At 39.5% G+C, this 23,490-nt stretch overlaps 1 protein-coding gene across 1 annotated transcript in view; it reads left to right on the top strand.

Moving 5' to 3' along the window:
• Positions 1-15,590: 15,590 nt before the first annotated feature.
• The window catches only part of LOC115834200 (dynamin-like 120 kDa protein, mitochondrial), a gene marked incomplete at its 3' end in the record, with an annotated part of 43,683 nt that continues 35,783 nt past the window's right edge, over positions 15,591-23,490 (top strand). Inside the window, 5 exon segments of the mRNA XM_030808963.1 lie at positions 15,591-15,599; positions 15,824-15,920; positions 17,601-17,708; positions 18,205-18,258; positions 19,264-19,331. Coding sequence (XP_030664823.1) covers positions 15,591-15,599; positions 15,824-15,920; positions 17,601-17,708; positions 18,205-18,258; positions 19,264-19,331 — 336 coding nt within the window.

The following is a 23,490-nucleotide window of genomic DNA, read 5'->3' as shown; positions in this document are numbered from 1 at the left end:
CTTCAGACAAGTTAAATATGATGGAGTTTAATTGAGCAAAGAAAAAAAATGATTCACAAATTGGGCAGTCTTCAGAATCAGCACAGATTCAGAGAGACTCCAGGGGTGCCTCATGGTCAGAACAAATTTATAGACAGAAAAGGTAAAGTGACCTACAGGAATCAGAACTGAGACATAGAAACAGTGAGATTGGTTACAGCTCGGCGTTTGCCTTATTTGAATGCAGTTTGAACACTCAGCAGTCTATGAGTGGTTGAAGTGTGGCCGCTGGGATTGGCCAACACTCAGCTGTTATTACAGATGCATACTACTAAGTTAGGTTCTTGATTTTGTCTGCCTATTAAGCTAGGTTACAGTTCGTCCACAAGGACTCAAATATAAAAGTACGGAGTCCTTTTCAGGCCATATTTAGTTCGCTTTAACAATTCCCCCCTTTTGTTCAGCCCCTCAATTTAGAGAGATTGACCAAAACTTTAGGCATTGACACCACTCTCTGTCACCATCATAAAGACTTATTTGGTCTCAGTGTGGAACTCACAAGTCGTCTTTAGTTTCAGTATGGAGTCTCACGCGTCTTCTTTGGTGTTAATAGGGAATTCACAAGTCGCGGCTTTGTACCAGCTAAATGATTCTTTATGTTCTTGCTGATCCAGTTGGAGCGAGACCATTCAACTGTCAATGTATAGCTGCATACAAAACATTTAAGACTTGAGAGTACACAGCGCGCCAAGGGGACTGTTATTATGACTGTCAAGAGGACACCATCAAAATGCTAAGGTGTACTCCTTAATAAAAGTTCTTATGAAATGAACTGAACCAAATTAGCCAAGTTAAGGTTCAGACAATAAAAGCAGTTCAGCAGTATTAGGTTCTGATTGGTCAGAGTCTTCATTTGGAGTATGATAGTGATTAAGGATCAAAGTTCGCTGTAAAGTAGCTTGACTTAAAGAGGTACTCATTTTCATTGTTACCTTAGTAATATAAGTCGTAATAACTTGGAAACCTGCTAGAAGAAATATAAAGATTAGAAACCCTTGGAAAACCCAAGCTTGCCATTCACCACTTAGGATGCCTGCAAACCAACTGTTAGTTGCTCCTATAAACATATCATGGGTTCCTTTCTCTTGAGAGATTTCTTTATTGTACTTGGTGGCAGTGTCTAAGGAAACAGCAGTATCAGCCACCTTTTAAATTAAGCTTTCTGTAGTAACAGAATCAGGGGAGAGATAAGTACAAAATTCAGTTTTGTTTAACACCAAACATAGGCCTCCAGCTTGAGCAAAAAGAAGATCTAAGACTGCATGATCTTCCATTAAGTGTTTTTGTTGAATATGTATGTTGTCATGTGCCTTTCTGAGAGTAGCTTCTACCCATCTGAAACCCTGGGAGGTCTGATTGGCTACAAAATCCAAGAATTTTCCCAATATACAAATTAGCTTCAAATTCCGTACAAATGGTACTTCACTACCACAAAGAGTGAGCCCCCAGGAACCCCACTGGAATCTTTCCCTGGTAGAAACTAGCTTCTCCTCCTCTATTTCGAGGCTAGTGCTAATTTCAGTTACTGATCATTTTGGCCTCCAATTATAAAGGCTATCATGAGAATTTTCAGGGGAAGCAATTTGAAAGGCAGGAGTGGGCCAGGCCAGATAACAAGAACGGAACCAACCAAGGAGGCAGAACAGAATATGCGGATTCTCCACAGACCCAATAGAGACCCTCAGGGGTTGGAAAAGGGGGCCACCTAGTTGTGTTTGAGCAGGGATCATTCAGGTTTGTTCGACCATGAATCTGTGTAGCTCCTGAATAACATCCAGTGGGAAATTTACTTTCCTGTGGCCCCTTTGTAGTGTGTTGTAAGGGTGTATAACCACATCTAGTAAAAAGAGACCCTACTGGATATAATCCGGTTACATTATACAAGCAATCACTCGTACTAACATAAGTAATCCCCAGATCTTGAGTACGTGATGCCTGCAAGCACAATATACATGCAGGCATCACTTGGATTGGTTTTTTATATTTGGTGTGATCGATTTATCAGTTGAAAAAGTGTTGTTTTTAGTGAGTGTAGGAAAGCAAGTACTAGTGATGTTTAGAGTATCAAGAATAGCTTTTTATTCCCTTGGGGTTTCAGGGTGACTCACTGGGAAACGTGGAGGGGCACTGACACCCGTGGAATCATTTCTTGATTTTTTGGCATTAGCCCACAAACCCAACAGTTACCCTGGTTTTGTGCTAGAGCATAAGCTCGAGCTGAAGCCATCCACTGATTATGGTCCCACGGATTTTCATGTAAGGAAAAGGAAAGGATTAGGGCAAAAAATAAGGAAAACAGAAGAACACACAAGGCTTTCATGGTGGTAGAGAAGTCTTGATCTGTGATCTAGGGAAAGCTGTCTGCAACCAGGATGCTGTCTGCTTCTGGGAAGAGATTTCCCTGGTCAGCTTTACCTTAAAGTCTCCAACGGGTATATAGTTCCAGGATTCTGAGGGGGCCCTTTTGAGTTGTGAAATGTGGACCCACGGTTCAAAGCCCTGAAGCTTCTCTGCACTGTGGGTGGTGAGAAGGACTTGGTATGGTCCCATCCAATGAGGTTCAAGAGTGATCTTCCTCTGATGTCATTTCCAGAAGGCCCAGTCTCCAGGTTCCAGACCATGGAGGGTTTGATTGTCCTCAGTTGGTGGATCTCAAAATGCTTCCTTTACCTGGCGGAAGTATACTTTGGCATGATACATTAAAGCCTTGCAGTATTTAGTCATATCAGAGTTTAACAGAGCAGGAGAAGCATGAGATGCTATTATTAGGGACATGGCCTCCCAGTGACTATTTCATAAGGGGTCAATTTATGTAACAGGAGTGAATCTGATTGCCATTAAAGCCAAAAGGTAGTACTTTGGCCAAGGCAACTCAATTGATTCAGTTAACTTGGCCAGTTTCAGTTTTCAAATGCCATTTGTTCTTTCAAGCTTTCCTGAAGACTGAGGGTAATAAGGACAATGGTAATGCCACTGTGTCAGTAACACCTTATTTAACTGCTTTATAACTTGCCCAATAAAATGAGTTCCTCTATCACTGGAGATTTTTAGAGGGATCCCCCATAAAGGAAAAACATTTTCTAATAATTTCTTAGCTATGGTCACAGCATCAGCTTTCCTACATGGGAAGGCTTTTATCCAACCAGAAAACATGCAAACTATTACAAGAACATACTGATACCCCATTGAGGGTGGTAACTGAATGAAGTCCATCTGTAAATGTTCAAATGGTCCATCAGGTGGTGGAAATATACTGCCTCAAGTTTTTCTGGGATTATGAGTTTGCCCAGTCAAACATTGATTATAAACCATTCTAGCAATTTCAGAATAGTCACCCCACTAGTATTTTTTGATAATTTGGATCACTTTGTTCCATGATGAGCTGTGGAGAGCTTTCAATAATGGAAGCTTCAAAGATTCAGGAAGGACCAGGCGGCCGTCCGGGCCCTCTGTGAGTCTTTGCTTCCCGTTAAATTTACATCCTTTTAGATACCAATTTTGTTTTTCCAAATCAGATGCGTTGCACTGTTTATTAAATAGGTCATCATAAGGGAAATCGCTTGGATTAATCTTATGGAGTTCATTCAGATTGCATATCTTGATGGTTTCAGCACTAGCTGATTTGGCATAAAAATCTGCTAAAGCATCTCCCTGATATTTGGGTTCATATCTACAAGTGTGAGCTTCAGTCTTAATAACAGCAATTTGCATTTGTAACAGGATAGCAGAAAGGAGCTCATCTGTTTGGAGTCCATTTTTGATGGGGATCCCACTAGAGGTGAGAAACCTTCGTAGTTTCCATATCATGCCAAATCACATACTACTCCAAAGCATATCTACTATCCATAAATATTTACTGACTTTTCCTTAGCTATGTGACATGTTCAGGTAAGGGCAGAAAGTTCTGCAGGTTGGGCTGACTTGACTTGAAGAGTTCCCTTCTCTATTAACTCATTTTGGGTGGTAACAGCATATCCTGCCTGATATTTTTTTTCCTCAGTTTTTGGCATAGGACCCATCAACAAAAAGTATTAATTCAGGATTATCCAGTGGAGTATCTTGTATATCAACACGAGGGGTCACTATTTCTGACACTACACTTATACGGTTGTGGTCTTCACCATCAGGCAGAGATAACAGAGTAGCAGGATTAAGTAGATTACAGCCTTTTAGATGAAGATAAGAAGGAGATAGGAGAAGTAATTCATAAGATGTTAGTCTACTCCCTGAAAAATGCTGGGTTTGATTGGAATTTAATAGATTTTCCACAGCTTGTGGGACTTGCAAATTAAGTTCGTTTCCTAAAACCAGATCTGATGAAGCTTCTACCAGCTTGGCGGCTGCTGCTACTGCTTTTAAACAACTAGGATATGCCTTAGAGGCTGGGCCTAATTGCAGGCTATAGTATGCAGTGGTCCTATGTTTAGCACCGTGTTCCTGATTGTTACATTCATGAACAAACAAAGTGAAAGGTTTAGTGTAATTTGGAAGTCCTAAAGCTGGGGGCTGTTGTAAGGCCAACTTCATTTGGCTAAAAGCCTGCTCATGACTGTCTTCCCAAGGTAAAGGCTCTGGTACAGTATTTTTAGTGAGCTCATACAGTGGTGAAGCTATTAAGGAAAAATTTGGAACCCAGGATCTGCAGTATCCTGCAAGCCTAAGAAAGCCTTTTGTCTTTTGGTTGCAGGTCGAGGAAAACTTTAAATAGGTTTTATCCTCTCAGGTAAGAGGGAAATCCCTTCAGCAGCCAAGTCATGTCCCAAATAGTGGACTTTTTCTTTTGAAAATTGAAGTTTTCGCCAGGCGTGGTGGCTAATGCCTGTAATCCCAGCACTTTGGGAGGCCGAGGCAGGCGGATCACCTGAGATCGGGAGTTCAAGGACAGCCTGACCAACATGGAGAAACCCTGTCTCTACTAAAAATACAAAATTAGCCAGGCATGGTGGCGCATGCCTGTAATCCCAGCTACTCGGGAGGCTGAGGCAGGAGAATTGCTTGAACCCGGGAGGCAGAGGTTGCGGTGAGTCAATATCGTGCCATTGCACTCCAGCCTGGGGCAACAAGAGTGAAACTCCATCTCAAAAAAAAAAGAAAAAATTGAAGTTTTTCCATTGAAGCCTTGTGACCTTTATATGCAAGTTGCTGTGAAAGGTAAACTGAGTCAATTTCCGAGCACTCCTTAATAGGAGAGCATAACAATAAGTTCTCTACATACCGAATGAGAGTAGAACTTTGAGGAAACTGTAGTGTCATTAACTCCTGATGCAGTGCCTGGGGAAAATATGAAGGGGCTTCAGTAAACCCTTGTGGCATTACACTCCAGGTGTACTGCTGATTTTTCCAAGTAAAGGCAAACAAGTATTGACTTTCTTTATGGAATGCTAGAGAAGGCTGAGCCAAGATCTATTACTGTGGACAACTTGGAATCAGTGGGTACACTAGGTTATAAAGTATTAGGATTTGGGACCACAGGAAATCTTGGTATTACAATTTTATTAATTGCCTGTAAATCTGGAACAAAGCTCCAGCCTCATCCATTTTGCTTTTAACTGGTAGGATTAGAGTGTTACAGGGGCTGGTGCATGGAATTATGAGTGCTTGTTTAATTAAATCTTCTACAGTTGGTGAGAGCCCTTGAATTGCTTCAGGTTTTAGTGGATATTGTGGTAATTAGGCAAAGGTTTAGAATGATCTGTTTGTACTTTTATAGGTTCTACACGTTTAATTCTTCCTATATCAGTTGGGGAAGAGGCCCATAAACATTTAGGTGTTTTCGAAAGATCAGGGGTATTACAAAATACCCCTTGAGTTTCGATCTTATCAATTTCTGCCTGTTGACAGCATAACAATTCTGGTTCAGGAGAATCAGGAAAACTCTTAAGATTATTTCTGTTTCTGAGGGAAATTTTAGGGGCCCTTTTAGCTTTGAAAGTAAATCTTGCCCTACCAAGTTTACTGGAGCAGTATCACATAGTAAAAAACTGTTTTTCTGAAAGGGGACTCAGAGTTAATTGGATGGGTTCAGATATGGGAACCTCTTGAACTTGATTTGAAACCCCTGTCACAGAAATGACCTTTTTACTCCGAGGGATTTGTTGGCTTATTAAAGTGGGGTTTATGGTAGATTGAGTAGCGTTGGTATCCATAAGTACTATACACAACTCCCTGTTTATTTTAACCTCAGTTTCCCCATGTTCCTTTAAAGGAATTACAGGGAGCAATCCACTGGAGAATCCCTTGGAGCCTCCTTAAAGTTGATTATTGTCAGGAGGACTAAGGTCTCCTGGGCTCCCTCTAGTGGTGAAACAGTTTGGCCTAGAGGGAGGTTTATCAGCGGACAATCCCTTTTCCAGTGCCCCAGTTGTTTGCAATACAGGCAGACATCTTGGGGTAAAGAACTTCTTGTTCTAGGACCTCTTGATTTGATTTTTTTTAATATAATTTTAAAAATATTTTCCAAAGTGTGACTTAAAAAAATTTTTTTTTATGATACTTTAAGTTTTAGGGTACATGTGCACAACGTGCAGGTTTGTTACATATGTATACATGTGCCATGTTGGTGTGCTGCACCCGTTAACTCGCCATTTACATCAGGTATATCTCCTAATGCTATCCCTCCCCCCTCCCCCCACCCCACAACAGGCCCCAGTGTGTGATGTTCCCCTTCCTGTGTCCAAGTGTTCTCATTGTTCAATTCCCACCTATGAGTGAGAACATGGGGTGTTTGGTTTTTTGTCCTTGCGATAGTTTGCTGAGAATGATGGTTTCCAGCTTCATCCATGTCCCTACAAAGGATCTGAACTCATCATTTTTTATGGCTCCATAGTATTCCATGGTTTATATGTGCCACATTTTCTTAATCCAGTCTATCATTGATGGACATTTGGGTTGGTTCCAAGTCTTTGCTATTGTGAATAGTGCCGCAGTAAACATACATGTGCATGTGTCTTTATAGCAGCATGATTTATAGTCCTTTGGGTATATACCCAGTAATGGGATGGCTGGGTGAAATGGTATTTCTAGTTCTAGATCCCTGAGGGATCACCACACTGACTTCCACAATGGTTGAACTAGTTTACAGTCCCACCAACAGTGTAAAAGTGTTCCTATTTCTCAGCATCCTTTCCAGCACCTGTTGTTTCCTGACGTTTTAATGATGGCCATTCTAACTGGTGTGAGATGGTATCTCATTGTGGTTTTGATTTGCATTTCTCTGATGGCCAGTGATGATGAGCATTTTTTCATGTCTTTTGGCTGCATAAATGTCTTCTTTTGAGAAGTGTCTGTTCATATCCTTCGCTCACTTGTTGATGGGGTTGTTTGTTTTTCTCTTGTAAATTTGTTTGAGTTCTTTGTAGATTCTAGATATTAGCCCTTTGTCAGATGAGAAGTTTGCAAAAATTTTCTTCCATTCTGTAGGTTGCCTGTTCACTCTGATGGTAGTTTCTTTTGCTGTTCAGAAGCTCTTTAGTTTAATTAGATCCCATTTGTCAATTTCGGCTTTTGTTGCCATTGCTTTTGGTGTTTTAGACATGAAGTCCTTGTCCATGCCTATGTCCTGAATGGTATTGCCTAGGTTTTCTTCTAGGGTTTTTATGGTTTTAGGTCTAACATGTAAGTCTTTAACCCATCTTGAATTAATTTTTGTATAAGGTGTAAGGAAGGGATCCAGTTTCAGCTTTCTACATATGGCTAGCCAGTTTTCCCAGCACCATTTATTAAATAGGGAATCGTTTCCCCATTTCTTGTTTTTGTCAGGTTTGTCAAAGACCAGATGGTTGTAGATATGCGGCATTATTTCTGAGGGCTCTGTTCTGTTCTGTTGGTCTGTATCTCTGTTTTGGTACCACTACCATGCTGTTTTGGTTACTGTAGCCTTGTAGTATAGTTTGAAGTCAGGTAGCATGATGCCTCCAGCTTTGTTCTTTTGGCTTAGGATTGACTTGGCGATGCGGGCTCTTTTTTGGTTTCATATGAACTTTAAAGTAGTTTTTTCCAATTCTGTGAAGAAAGTCATTGGTAGCTTGATGGGGATGGCATTGAATCTATAAATTACCCTGGGCAATTTGGCCATTTTCATGATATTGATTCTTCCGACCCATGAGCATGGAATGTTCTTGCATTTGTTTGTATCCTCTTTTATTTCATTGAGCAGTGGTTTGTAGTTCTCCTTGAAGAGGTCCTTCACATCCCTTGTAAGTTGGATTCCTAGGTATTTTATTCTCTTTGAAGCAATTGTGAATGGGAGTTGACTGATGATTTGGCTCTCTGTCTGTTATTGGGGTATAAGAATGCTCTCTTTTCTTCTTTGTTAGTCTTGCTAGTGGTCTATCAATTTTGTTGATCTCTTCAAAAAACCAGCTTCTGGATTCATTGATTTTTTGAAGGTTTTTTTGTGTCTCTGTCTCCTTCAGTTCTGCTCTGATCTTAGTTATTTCTTGCCTTCTGCTGGCTTTTGAATGTGTTTGCTCTTGCTTCTCTAGTTCTTTTAATTGTGACATTAGGGTGTCAATTTTAGATCTTTCCTGCTTTCTCTTGTGGGCATTTAGTGCTATAAATTTCCCTCTACACACTGCTTTGAATGTGTCCCAGAGATTCTGGTATGTTGTGTCTTTGTTCTCGTTGGTTTCAAAGAACATCTTTACTTCTGCCTTCATTTCATTATGTACCCAGTAGTCATTCAGGAGCAGGTTGTTCAGTTTGCATGTAGTTGAGTGGTTTTGAGTGCATTTCTTAATCCTGAGTTCTAGTTTGATTGCACTGTGGTCTGAGAGACAGTTTGTTATAATTTCTATTATTTTACATTTGCTGAGGCGTGCTTTATTTCCAAGTATGTGGTCAATTTTGGAATAAGTGTAGTGTGGTGCTGAGAAGAATGTATATTCTGTTGATTTGGGGTGGAGAGTTCTGTAGATGTCTATTAGGTCCGCTTGGTGCAGAGCTGAGTTCAATTCCTGGATATCCTTGTTAACTTTCTCTCTCGTTGATCTGTCTAATGTTGACAGTGGGGTGTTAAAGTCTCCCATTATTATTGTGTGGGAGTCTAAGTCTCTTTGTAGGTCTCTAAGGCCTTGCTTTATGAATCTGGGTGCTCCTGTATTGGGTGCATATATATTTAGGATAGTTAGCTCTTCTTGTTGAATTGATCCCTTTACCATTGTGTAATGGCCTTCTTTGTCTCTTTTGATCTTTGTTGGTTTAAAGTCTGTTTTATCAGAGACTAGGATTGCAACCCCTGCCTTTTTTTGTTTTCCATTTGCTTGATAGATCTTCCTCCATCCCTTTATTTTGAGCCTATGTGTGTCTCTGCACATGAGATGGGTTTCCTGAATACAGCACACTGATGGGTCTTGACTCTTTATCCAGTTTGCCAATCTGTGTCTTTTAATTGGAGCATTTAGCCCATTTACGTTTAAGGTTAATATTGTTATGTGTGAATTTGATCCTGTCATTATGATGTTAGCTGGTTATTTTGCTCATTAGTTGATGCAGTTTCTCCCTAGCCTCGATGGTCTTTACAATTTGGCATGTTTTTGCAGTGGCTGGTACCAGTTGTTCCTTTCCATGTTTAGTGCTTCCTTCAGGAGCTCTTTTAGGGCAGGCCTGGTGGTGACAGAATCTCTCAGCATTTGCTTGTCTGTAAAGTATTTTATTTCTCCTTCACTTATGAAGCTTAGTTTGGCTGGATATGAAATTCTGGGTTGAAAATTCTTTTCTTTAAGAATGTTGAATATCGGCCCCCACTCTCTTCTGGCTTGTAGAGTTTCTGCCGAGAGATCAGCTGTTAGTCTGATGGGCTTCCCTTTTTGGGTAACCCGACCTTTCTCTCTGGCTGCCCTTAACATTTTTCCTTCATTTCAACTTTGGTGAATCTGACAATTATGTGTCTTGGAGTTGCTCTTCTTGAGGAGTATCTTTGTGGCGTTCTCTGTATTTCCTGAATTTGAATGTTGGCCTGCCTTGCTAGATTGGGGAAGTTCTCCTGGATAATATCCTGCAGAGTGTTTTCCAACTTGGTTCCATTCTCCCTGTCACTTTCAGGTACACCAATCAGACGTAGATTTGGTCTTTTCACATAGTCCCATATTTCTTGGAGGTTTTGTTCGTTTCTTTTTATTCTTTTTTCTCTAAACTTCTCTTCCTGCTTCATTTCATTCATTTGATCTTCCATCACTGATACCCTTTCTTCCAGTTGATCGAATCAGCTACTGAAGCTTGTGCATCCGTCACATAGTTCTCGTGCCTTGGTTTTCAGTTCCATCAGGTCCTTTAAGGACTTCTCTGCATTGGTTATTCTAGTTAGCCATTCATCTAATTTTTTTTCAAGGTTTTTAACTTCTTTGCCATGGGTTCAAACTTCCTCCTTTAGCTCAGAGAAGTTTGATCGTCTGAAGCCTTCTTCTCTCAACTCGTCAAAGTCATTCTCTGTCCAGCTTTGTTCCGTTGCTGGTGAGGAGCTGCGTTCCTTTGGAGAGGAGTGGTGCTCTGATTTTTAGAATTTTCAGTTTTTCTGCTCTGTTTTTTCCCCATCTTTGTGGTTTTATCTACCTTTGGTCTTTGATGATGGTGATCTACAGATGGGTTTTCGTGTGGATGTCCTTTCTATTTGTTAGTTTTCCTTCTAACAGTCAGGACCCTCAGCTGCAGGTCTGTTGGAGTTTGCTGGAGGTCCACTCCAGACCATGTTTGCCCGGGTATCAGCAGCGGAGGATGCAGAACAGCGAATGTTGGTGAACAGGAGTCTACAGAGGCAGGCAGGCCTCCTTGAGCTGTGGTGGGCTCCACCCAGTTCAAGCTTCTGGGTCGCTTTGTTTACCTGCTCAAGCCTCAGCAATGGCGGGCACCCCTCCCCCAGCCTCGCTGCCACCTTGCAGTTTGATCTCAGACTGCTGTGCTAGCAATGAGCGAGGCTCTGCAGGCATAGGACCCTCCGAGCCAGGCGCGGGATATAGTCTCCTGGTGTGCCGTTTGCTAAGACCATCGGAAAAGCGCAGTATTAGGGTAGGAGTGACCCTATTTTCCAGGTGCCGTCTGTCACCCCTTTCCTTGGCTAGGAAAGGGAATTCCCTGACCCCTTGCGTTTCCCGGGTGAGGCGATGCCTTGCCCTGCTTTGGATCATGCTCAGTGCGCTGCACCCGCTGTCCTGCACCCACTGTCCGACAGTCCCCAGTGAGATGAACCCAGTACCTCAGTTGGAAATGCAGAAATCACCCGTCTTCTGCGTCGCTCAAGCTGGGAGCTGTAGACTGGAGCTGTTCCTATTTGGCCATCTTGGAACCGCCCGATTGTGATTTAAAATGAGAACGAGATGGTCCCTTTGGTTCCTCGTCCCTGTAACTGTTGCAATTGAAGGGGCATAAGCTTGTTAGTCTTTTGAGTTTTTTCTCGCTCTAGAGTCCTCTCAAAATGCTCAGCTAGGTTGGGCACGATGGCTCACGCCTGTAATCCCAGCACTTTGGGAGGCCAAGGTGGGAGGATGACGAGGTCAGGAGATGGAGACCATCCTGGCTAAGATGGTGAAATCCCATCTCTACTAAAAATACAAAAATTAGCTGGGCATGGTGGCACACGCCTGTAGTCCCAGCTACTCGGGAGGCTGAGGCAAGAGAATTGCTTGAACCTGGGAGGCGGAGGTTGCAGTGAGCCGAGATTGCGCCACTACACTCTAGGCTGGGTGACAGAGCAGGACTCCACCTCAGAAAAAAAAAAAAAAAAAAAAAAAAGTTCAGCTAAGGCCACCAATTCAGTCACATCTCTAACTTCCCATTGTAACTTATGTTTTTTAGTTAAACTGCTAAGTTCAGGATGGAGTCCATTTATAAGTAAAGCAGTTAATGCTGTTCAGCCCCTGCAGGGAATGCTCCTTGCTGTACTTTGAGCCCAGAATGTTTCACAAATGTTTCTAAGCGACTTCTGTAATCTGAAACTGGTTCATCTTTTCTTTTCTTTTCTTTTTTCTTTTTTTTTTTTTTTTTTTTTGCTTACAAGATTGTATGATGGACCCATTTTTTGTGGAAAAATTTTAGGAACTGAATGTAAAAGGTTTTCAGCGATTTTTCTAGCTATTTTTGGTCCTTCTCGTGAGGAGCTCTTGGAGGGGCCTTTAAAATATCCTCCTCAGGTTTGTCCCATTCTGCTGCTGCCATCCATTTCCAAGCTTCACCAGCCCCCAGTATCATATGAATAAATTGGTAAATTCATGAAGTCCTGGATCATAAGCTCCTATTAGGATTCTAAATTCCTCAGTAAATTTTTGAGACTTTTCCCTTGGACCAGGGAAGTCCTTCACCATAGGGCTAAGCTCAGTTTTAGACCATGGAGTGAAAGTAGTTACAGCAGGCAGGCCTGGCTGATCAGGTCTCACTCTGTAAGACATCTGTGTAACTTCCTTTTTTTTTTTTTTTTTAATCGTCTCCAGGGTGAAAGTGTAATTCAACAAAAAGGTTAGCGGACTCAGAGTATGTAGGTAGAGACGGACAAAGAAGGAACAGTCCAAGTTAGATCAAAGTACAGTCCTCTTTCTTCATGTCCTTGGTCTGTTGCTTAAGCTTTTCATTTGGTTTTTGCAAATAATCTTTTAAGGAGGCACTTTTTAATTCACTTAGTCTTTTGGAGGCTTTTGCGTATCCATGAGAGAATACATCCCACTGTATTTGTGGGGGCTTTGATCCCCTTTTTCTAATATGCCTTGCAAACAAACTATTTTATCCAAATTAAAACTTCTCCATTGTGGCTATCTTAATTCTAAGTTTTTTTTAGTGACGTTAACCCATTTTTCTAAAAATGCACACATTCTGGGCCCATAATTTTTATACATAAAGTTAGCTGGAGTCCCTGAAGATAGAGTCCTAGAATCCTTGGATTGAGATGATCCCATTATTAAATAAGATACCTATCTGAGGCCTCTAACTGAATCCAATCCAGTTAATTATCGAATCCAATTTGATCTTGGATCCAGTCCAGGTTAAGTATTGCTCGAGTAAACTCGGAGAGCTCAAAACACAAGTTAGTGGAGCTCGGAGTCCGAGAGAAAACTCACCCATGACCTCCAGTTACAATCAAGAGACCAGTGAGTGCAACGGGTTCAGCGGGTACCTCGCCAGGTCACCTGGTGTTCCTGGGGGTTGCCGGAGTTTTTCTTCAAATCCCACTTCTGACACCAGATCTGTTAAAGAAAACTTCAGACAAGTTAAATTTGATGGAGTTTAATTGGGCAAAGAAAATAAACACTTTGCAAATCAGGCAGCCTCCAGAATTGAATGCAGTTTGAACACTTAGCAGTCTATTAGTGCTTGAAGTATGGCCACTGGGATTGGCCAACACTCAGCTATTATTACAGATGCCTACTACTCAGGTTTTCGATTTTGTCTGCCTATTATGCTAGGTTATGGTTTGTCCACAAGAATGCAAATATAGAACTATGGAGTCTTTCTCAGGCCATATTTAGTTCGCTTTAACAATACTTAAAAAAAAAAAAACAAATTTGTAAAATAAGGATACTTAACCTTACTGGGTGTTTCTGAGAGTTAACATTTATATAGTTAACGCTATAGTGAAAACAGCTAGTGTAATGTCTGGTATGTATAGGAACACAAGAGATACCGCTTTCCCCATATCCCCATACCATTCTTCACAGCATTGCTCCTGTCTTCCTTGATTCCTCCTCCTTCTTCTGTGTTTTTGTTTTTGTTTTTGTTTTTTTGGAGATGGAGTTTCACTCTGTTGCCCAGGCTGGAGTGCAGTGGTGCGATCTCAGCTCACTGCAACCTCTGCCTCCTGGGTTCAAGTGATTCTCCTGCCTCAGCCTCCTGAATAGCTGGGATTACAGGCACACACCACCACATTCAGCTAATTTTTGTATTTTTAGTAGGGATGGGGTTTCACCATGTTGGCCAGGCTGGTCTTGAACTCCTGACCTCAGGTGATCTGCCCGCCTCAGCCTCCCAAAGTCCTGGGGTTACAGGTGTGAGCCACCATTCCCAGCCTCCTCCTCCTTAAGAAGTTTCCAGTCCCATGTAATTAAAGGAATTAATATTTATTAACTACTTAGAATCAAGACCGGCCCTGATTATTAGTAAGCAGCTAATAGTAAGCAAGCAACTATGTATGCAACTATGAGTGTATGTTAAGATATGGTTGTTGGTAACCTTTCATTCTCTTCAGGAAGAAGTGGGTGGAGCTCTACAGTCAATGTGTACATTTAAATTCTGTTCTCTTTTGAGTTTTTTTGCTACTTTCATTTTTCTGGGGATCCAGGTGCTTGAGTTGGGATTGATTAACTTCCTTAATTCCCACCCCTGTGCTGTCAGGATCGGGAGACATAGATGAAGGTGTTCTAAACTGCTAGAAATTTTTGTTTTTGAAAGCAGAAGTTTGCATGCATTTTTGTTTTCAGCTTTTACTTACAGTGAATAGTAGTTAATAAAATAAGTCCCTGCCTTTTGTCTCTTGGTTTCAATTCCTGAGACCAGGATCACAGCCCACGTATTAGAGTGGAGTCCCACTGCTTTCGTTTGAATCCTGCCTTTATTTCTTACATCAGTGTGACTTTGGGCAAGTTATTTAAGTCTTTGCACCACATTTTCCTCATCTGTGAAATGGGGATAATACTAGTACTTTCTCCATGGGATTATTAGCAGGATTAAATGAGATAGCACATACTGTAACCGTGTCTGGCACATGGTCAGTGGTTAGTAAATGTGAACTCTTGTGTGACATTGTGGTTAGTCACGTACGGGGGGGTGTGTGTTTCCTTTGGTGTGTCGCTCTTTTTATGGCATTTCCTTTGTACTGTTACCCTATCTGATCTTTCTTCCATATTGATTTTTCTTTCAGTGAGGTCTGCCAGTCTTTAGTGAAACACAGCTCTGGAATAAAAGGAAGTTTACCACTACAAAAACTACATCTGGTTTCACGAAGCATTTATCATTCACATCATCCTACCTTAAAGCTTCAACGACCCCAATTAAGGACATCCTTTCAGCAGTTCTCTTCTCTGACAAACCTTCCTTTACGTAAACTGAAATTCTCTCCAATTAAATATGGCTACCAGCCTCGCAGGAATTTTTGGCCAGCAAGATTAGCTACGAGACTCTTAAAACTTCGCTGTCTCATACTAGGATCGGCTGTTGGGGGTGGCTACACAGCCAAACAGGTGAACTTAGCATTCCTACTGGTTTTCCAATTATTATGTCATGATTAAGTTTCTATAGCATAAATCATTTTTCTTTTGTGTAGTGGAATACAATTGGATGTTTAAACATTTGTGTCTCTGCCATGGACTAGATTGTTTTAATGATGCTAATAGGAAGATGCCTTTAGAATCTTAGTTATAATTACAGGAAATTAAAATGGCCTACTGGAAGGAGCACAGGGCTGGGAATAGGAACACCTAGGTTTGATTTTGAGCTTTGACATTTAGTAGCACAGATGTGAAAGTCAGGTGGCATTCTCACACAAGCACTTCTTGGCAGGTCTGGGACCAGAGGCAAGGCTTCCTGTCTCCCAGTCTGTCTTCCTTCTACCCCACAGTACTATTTAGAGCAAAATTATGAAACCTGTTTGAAATAGGAGTATATTCTGAATTTTTACATTTTCCATGTTTAACAGAGGAGTGTTAACGTGTTTTATATGCTCTTTTGCTGAGGCCGCTTACATTTGTTTCTTAAAAGTTTTGCACATAATACATTATTCTTAGATTAATGTGTTTTAATTAAATAATTTTTCTTTACATGTTTATTTGGCATGCGGAGCATCTGATTGACACTCTTTCTTATCTTTTAGACTTTTGATCAGTGGAAAGATATGATACCGGACCTTAGTGAATATAAATGGATTGTGCCTGACATTGTGTGGGAAATTGATGAGTATATCGATTTTGGTTTGTATCATGAACATTAAAATACTTTTTTTGGTCATCTCGAGGAAAGAGAAATAGTTTATTGAGATAGTTTCTTAACTTATGAACCTAATATATCATAGTTTCATTTTAATGATATAAGTAATAGAATATCCATGAAAAAATCTGTACAGAAGAAATACCCAGTAGCCCATCATTTTACCACAGCTGCCACTAACCGTTTGGAGCATTTTCTTTTAATTATACTTACTATATGTGGTTAGTATCTTTTTAACTTATCGGTTGATTGAGACAGGATTTTGCTCTGTCACTCAGGCTGAAGTGCAGTCTTGGAATCATAACTCACTGCAGCCCTGAACTGGGCTTAAGCAGTACTTCCGACTCAGCCTCCCAAGTAGCCGGGACTACATGTGTGTGCCACCATGCCCGACTGATTTTTTAATTTCTTGTAGAGATGGGGTCTCACTGTGTTGCCCATGCTAGTCTCAAATTCCTTAGCTCAAACCTCTCACCTCAGCCTCTCAAAGCGCTGAGATTACAAGTGTGAGCCACTATGCCTGGCTTGAGTTTTTTTCTTTTAATTTTTTTCTTTTCATGAATACTACCACACAATAATATTTTAGTTCCCTTTTTAAAAATTATGTAATCATGGTGACTATACACTTTGGTATTTTGTCTTTTGCTACCTATTTTGTCAGCATTTCCATGCTGCCAAGTAGCCTTTCTATTAATAATATCATTTTCTGCGTTATGTAATGTTGCCCAGAGCATATTTATTGTGACCCACCTAACTAGCTCCTTTTGATTGGATACGTTGGTTATCTCTACTTTTTGTAGCCAAGTTCTTTAAAAGTCTGTTAGTATCCACAGTAATTTCTTCTCTTAGTTGGCCACTGCCCTCCCTTTATCAATAGGTGGATGAGAAAAAAGTATATTGGATAGCTATGATTGCCAGTACTTCATGGTGATCTTTAAGAAATATATTCTCCTCAAATTTTTAAAAAAACTTTGTCAGGTTTCTTAGTTTAGGTGTATGTGGAGGTGGAATTAATCTTTACTTGCACTTATTCACAGAATTTTTTTTTTGTTTGTTTTTGTTTTTTTTTTGAGACGGAGTCTCGCTCTGTCACGCAGGCTGGAGTGCAGTGGCGCGATCTCGGCTCACTGCAAGCTCCGCCTCCCGGCTTCACGCCATTCTCCTGCCTCAGCCTCTCCGAGTAGCTGGGACTACAGGCGCCCGCCACCACGCCCGTCTAATTTTTTGTATTTTTAGTAGAGACTGGGTTTCATGGTGGTCTCGATCTCCTGACCTCGTGATCCGCCCACCTCGGCCTCCCAAAGTGCTAGAATTTATAAAGATAAAACTGTTCCATGTTGATGAATGTATTTGCAAAAAAAGCACACTTTCAAATTGTTCTTCTGATATTAATGAGGAGAGCTTTCAACTTGATGTATTTGCCAGTACCACAGCATAGTGGCTGAGAGCCTGTATTCTGGAGCTAGACTGCCTGGGCTGGAACCCGGGCTCCTCCACTTCCTTGCTGTGTACCTTAGTCTCTCATCTGTAAATGGGGTTGATAATAGTAGCTGTCTTGTAGGGTTGTCATGAGGATTAAACAAGTTAATACTTTAGCCCTTTATAAGAATAGTATCTGACATATTTTCGTAATTTCATACTCTATATGTTTTGATCTTTTCCAGAGAAAATTAGAAAAGCCCTTCCTAATTCAGAAGACCTTGTAAAGTTAGCACCAGACTTTGACAAGATTGTTGAAAGCCTCAGCTTATTGAAGGACTTTTTTACCTCAGGTAAGGAAGAAGCTGTTTGATCTAATTTAAAAATTTAAGAAGCATGGAGGAAAAATACATGGATTATTTGTTAATTCCCATTTTTTTTAAATTAACATATTTAGTACCAATGAAAAACAGGACATTTTTTAAAAAGATAAACACAACATTTTGTTACACAATGGTTTTAATCTTTGTTTAGCCCAGTGAAATGGCAATTCATAAGCACTTAAACATACTTGGCTTTTAGTGAGGGGAAAAAATATCATTTGTTCTTGACAAGTAGATGAGACTTCCTATGTATTTGCTTTTCATAAGTGGTTGGACCAATTTGATGGTTTTAAAACAGATTTAAGTATGATAGACCATAATGAGTAGCATTTATTAAGTTTAATGCTGGCGTATTTGCCCAATTATTGCCCTATTGTAATATGAAATCTGAGATCTCAGACACCTTTGTTTGCTCATTTCTGTTAAATTTTACATTTCTATTTCCCCTTTTGCTGATTTTTCACAGGTCACAAATTGGTTAGTGAAGTCATAGGAGCTTCTGACCTACTTCTCTTGTTAGGTGTGTAAACAGACATTTTTGCTGACCTTAACATGCCTTTTAAATGCTTCTAATAAACTAGTTGCAAATAAAATTGCAGACCAAATTTATAATGCTGCTTATGCTGAATTTTAAAACCCCAGAACTACATTAGGCAAACTCATTATCCTTTAGGTGGAAATAATAATTATTCTGTGATAAAACTAAAATTCTTAAATATGTATGTGTATTATAAGATTAAAGCTATTAAAAGAAAATTTACTTAGCAAAAATATTTTCTTGAAATAGATCTAATTGTTTTTGATAATTGAAATGAAAAGTAATTTTAGTTTGTCTCATCTGCCCTGTCATGGTTGACATTTAAATTTGTTTTCCGGCCGGGTGCGGTGGCTCACGCCTGTAATCCCAGCATTTTGGGAGGCCAAGGCAGGCGGATCATGAGGTCAGGAGATTGAGACCATCCTGGCTAACACGGTGAAACCCCGTCTCTACTAAAAATACAAAAAATTAGCTGGGCGTGGTGGCACGTGCCTGTAGTCCTAGCTACTCAGGAGGCTGAGGCAGGAGAATCGCTTGAACCCAGGAGGCGGAGGTTGCAGTGAGCCAAGATTGTGCCGCTGCACTCCAGCCTGGGTGACAGAGGGAGACTCTGCCTCAAAAAGAAAAAAAAATTGTTTTCCTAGTATATGTGGTCTGTAATGCCAGTGGTATGTGGCTGAACTGTAAGTACTCTCATGTAAAATAATCCTTACCAAAGATTGTCTTATTTTTTTTTGTAATTTTCAGTTATATGTTTTTAATTGTTAGGTTAGACATATGCTGTGATTGCTATAGTTAGTATTTTTTTATTTTCTGCACAGGTTATCAGTCATGTTCCTTAAAATAAGAATAAAGGCGATTTGATTCTTTGAATCTGAGTTGCTCTAAAAATCCATTCACCTTTTCATTGACTTGATGTAATTTGAAATTCAGCTTAGACTCTTGACGTCACTGGAGAGTGTGAAGGGTTGCATATTTATCTTTAAGGTTCTCCGGGAGAAACGGCGTTTAGAGCAACAGATCATGGATCTGAAAGTGACAAGCATTTTAGAAAGGTAAGTTTAAAAGAGAATTGTTCATGTAGGTAGTTTTGAAAGATTTTTTAAAGTTTTTACTTCTTTGGAAGATTTTTAAATGATAACATCTCAGAAGCAAATACAAAAACATCCAAGTAGAGATATTGTTACTAATCTTAGTGCAAAGTACAAGGTTTTACTTGGCAGTTCTGGAAATATAATTGAGAAGCCCATTTCTTTCACATATGTTCTGTGAAACATTAGTTTCGAGGGTTGTCCCCAAGAAAGAGTTGTGTTGTTAAAGTGTGGGGGGAGAAAGGCTCGTTTAGACAAAGCAAGCGGACTTCTTTTCTTCCTAGGACTTCTCATACTGTAATATACTCATGCACATTGTGAATTTCCAAGTAGTCAAAGCATACAGTGGTTTCCCAAATTATTTATCAACAGAACCCTTTTGCTCATGGAACATCGTATAGGGACTAGATTTCACTTTGGGGAAACTAGAAAGGGAATAGGAATTGGGTTATTAGGAAATAAATCAATTCCCTGATATTGATAGTTAACAAAGTTATGTATGGGGTTATTTATGGTATGTGATTTTCAATACATATTCATTAACAAAATCCATATGAAAGTTATAGGAGAATTGCTGAGGTAGAATAACATACTTTGCTCTGTATTTATAATACTCATGTATTTACCTGACGTTTTCTGAGTCCACTTTTTTCATTCTTTTGGAATTGGTAAAATAACTGATTCCTTGAAAGTTTTTTTCTAAATAACACCTAGATAAATAGATTTATAGAAAAAATATTGTATGAATGTTTTAACATTCATGTAATATGGAACATGTAATTTTTATACTGGTGGTTATTATAGTTTTATTACATCAAGGAAATAATTTTATGTTTATTTTGGAAGCAGGAAGAAGAAATAATTTCTATGAGTAGGTTTTCATCTCTTTCCTTGTTCTTCAACCTTGAACTTTTTATATTATATTCCAAATTTTAATTATATTTCAAAAGATTTTTTTTTTTGACTTTTAATTTTATCTTTTGGAGAAAAATGTACGTCAAAATGTATGTACGTGTATTTGCCTTTTGATTTGATCTTTTTTGACACTCTTTTGCATTGACATTATTTTAACCAAAGGACACTCTTGATTGTTCATGCTACTGTGGGAAAAAAAAATAAGTAGAAATTAGCCTAATATTTGTGGCTTATTTTGAGTGAAGGCCTTAGCCCTTAAGGCAATTAAATTTACTGTGGAGAGAAGAGCTAATCTACTGGGGAGAAGGAGCCTTTGTTACAGGGGTGGTAGTGTGGTTCTTTGAGTGACAAGATTTCTGTTTGCCAAACTGGTTAGGAGAGGTCTGTATGTCTGCTTTCTCTCTTATGGCCTAGGATCACTTTGGTGAATGAAAAACCTGTTTCAGGGCCTGACTCAGATAATTCCCTTAAAACCCTGCTAAGGTCATAAAATGAATAATCAGTAATTGAACAGAAGCTCTGCAATAATAGAAAAGAAGCCAGATAATTATTTTTGGAAATTTAATTTTATTTACAGATTTTATTTTATACAATAGACATGGAATTAAATTTATTACATTATGTTCTAATTTACTCTTTGCTTGTTTTAATTTGCTTGTTTGACAATATATGTCCTTGTAAACTATTTCCCTTTAACTTTTTCTCAAGTTTTGGTGCGTATTTTCCCCATTGAAGACTTACCAATTATTTTTTTCAACTGTTATACATACTGAATCTAGAGTTGTAATTAAGCTACTTTCATTACTGGTTAAGTCAAATTGTAGCAAATGCTACTATAAAAATTTACTATCCAAAAATGTATCTCCAGCCCCAACTGATGGTTTCAAATTCTATTATTAATAATATGCAGCATTGTGTTTGCAAAGCTTGGCTGTTTCTTGTGATGCTTGAGAATGATGAGTCACTCAGCTAAACTGACTGATTTTGAGACTTGTGTACAAATTGATGATTGAAGGTTAGCATGCAAAGAGAGGCCTTAGCTTAGCAGTACCTTTTTGACATCACTCTGACGTCACGTTTGAAAATGTGGGCAAGAATCAGAGGTGGTAGGGTGGCCAGGCTTTAGCTGAATACTTTTTGAACTGGTTCAGTCTGAGGGCTGAAAGCCCCAGATTTAAACAGTATTTAGAGTTTGAAGCAGTCAAGTATTAGTTTAATGGTTGTCAGGTTTGTAACAAAGTTTCTGGCTAGACTTCTACTAGAAATGTAAAAGTGTGTGTGAATCAGCTTTTGAAAAAAGTAATAATAATTGGAAAACATTTACAACTAGAACTAAAGAAAAGATTTGTCCTTTCTAATAGGAAAACACGTCTGGGGAAGTGCTGGCAAATAGCAGAACAGTTAGGACCATTCAAAGTCAACTGAAGTGAGAGTGACGGGGAGCTGAGGGGAACGCAGATAGTTTGACTTCAGTCAGAATAAACATGATGAACCGATAACCTGTGATTCCCAGCCTGGGGTTCCTACTGGAGTTTTAGGTGTCCTGGAAAGTTATAATACTGGTCTTCAAAAAGTCTACAGAAAGCATAGATTTCCACATAATGCTGCACAGGCTAATGAATTAATCAAGTTTCTTTGGTTTGGCCTGGATTTATATCCATTCAGTTTGTGGACACTAATGAATTATTTATGTCATGTTGATCAAAAGTTCTGATATGATTTGATTAACGAAACATTGAAAAAAATAGTAAAACCAACCATTTTTAACCTTACACTACTATCTTGAGGTATGATTGACACACATTAAAACCACCTCTTAATAAATGCTTCTTGTTAATCAAAAATTTGAAGACGTATGTCCACTGGAGGAAAAGAGACATAGCCCTTGATGTGAATTGAATATTACTGAGACTTGGAGACCTTCAGAACTACCTGAAGACGAATTGAAGTGCTGCCTGCTTTAGAGAATTGGGCTAATTTAATTTGGGAGTCAGCCGATTGCTGTATATCAGTCATCATATATACCGGTGACAAGACCACTTAGTTCATTCCCTTTTTTAGATTCTGTAAGATTATTGTGTTCCAGTGAGATTGATTTGCAAAATGAGACATTTTATTTTCTGTGCTTTTGTTCTATCATGTTTCTGATTGGTCATAAGCATCTCACAGAAGTAAGAAATATGGCCATTCAGAAGGCAACAAGCACATTTATAATTTATAGAAAATTTTTGAAGGACTTTTTCATGGCCCGAATCATGAAAAGTAGTAGTATTGTTTTAAGTATAATTATTAAATTATAATACATTAATGTTCTTTCTTGCAACGTATTACTCTCATTCTTTTTTTTTTTTTTTTTTTTTTTTTGAGACAGAGTCTCGCCCAGTTGCCTGGCTGGAGTACAGTGGTCTGATTTTGGCTCACTGCAACCTCTGCCTCCCAGGTTCAAGCAATTCTCCTGCCTCAGCCTCCCAAGTAGCTGGGATTACAGGCTCCCGCCACCACGCCTGGCTAATTTTTGTACTTTTAGTAGAGACAGGGTTTCACCAGGTTGGTCAGGATGGTCTCAATCTCTTGACCTCATGGTCCGCCCACCTCGGCCTCCCAAAGTGTTGGGATTACAGGCGTGAGCCACCCAGCCCTCTGATTCTTAATTTTATGGTTTATGTTGTACCTCTCCAGCTGAAGTTATCTCTTTTCTTTTTTCTGCATGTTTAATGTTCACTCATCTTTATAGCACAGCTCAATTGTCACTTCATGAAGCCTTCCATAACCTTTGTAGCTCCATTAATTATATTCTTCTGAGTGTTTAAAACACTTGCCATATGAAACACTATTACTTTGGCTTACATTCTTACTATCTAATCGGCCATTTCTGTTACTAAATCTTTTTCTCAGAGCACCTGGGATAGTCTTGTATCTTAGTAAAATCAGTTGATTGATTCAACTCGGCAGAGTAGAGGCTGATTAAAGTAAATAAATCTGGTTGATGCCAACAAAATTTTGGTCCCCTCAATTTTTTGCTCTCATTACCTGCAAATTCTCCCTGGCCTTCATATTTGGCAACCATTGAGAAGAACAAGGTTGTAAAAGTAGTTCATGTACTTGATATTCTGAATTGGAATTAAGCAATGTTGCTTAAGTAGGATTTGCTTTTCTGGGATTTCTTATGCAACAAATAATGTAGTAACTGGAAACCCAAGTTCAAGGC

Source organism: Nomascus leucogenys, unplaced genomic scaffold (genome assembly GCF_006542625.1).
Source record: "Nomascus leucogenys isolate Asia unplaced genomic scaffold, Asia_NLE_v1 000523F_271578_qpd_obj, whole genome shotgun sequence".
Lineage (NCBI taxonomy): Eukaryota > Metazoa > Chordata > Mammalia > Primates > Hylobatidae > Nomascus > Nomascus leucogenys.
The sequence above is the reverse complement of the archived record's forward strand: the minus strand, read 5'-3'. Positions and strand labels throughout refer to the sequence as shown.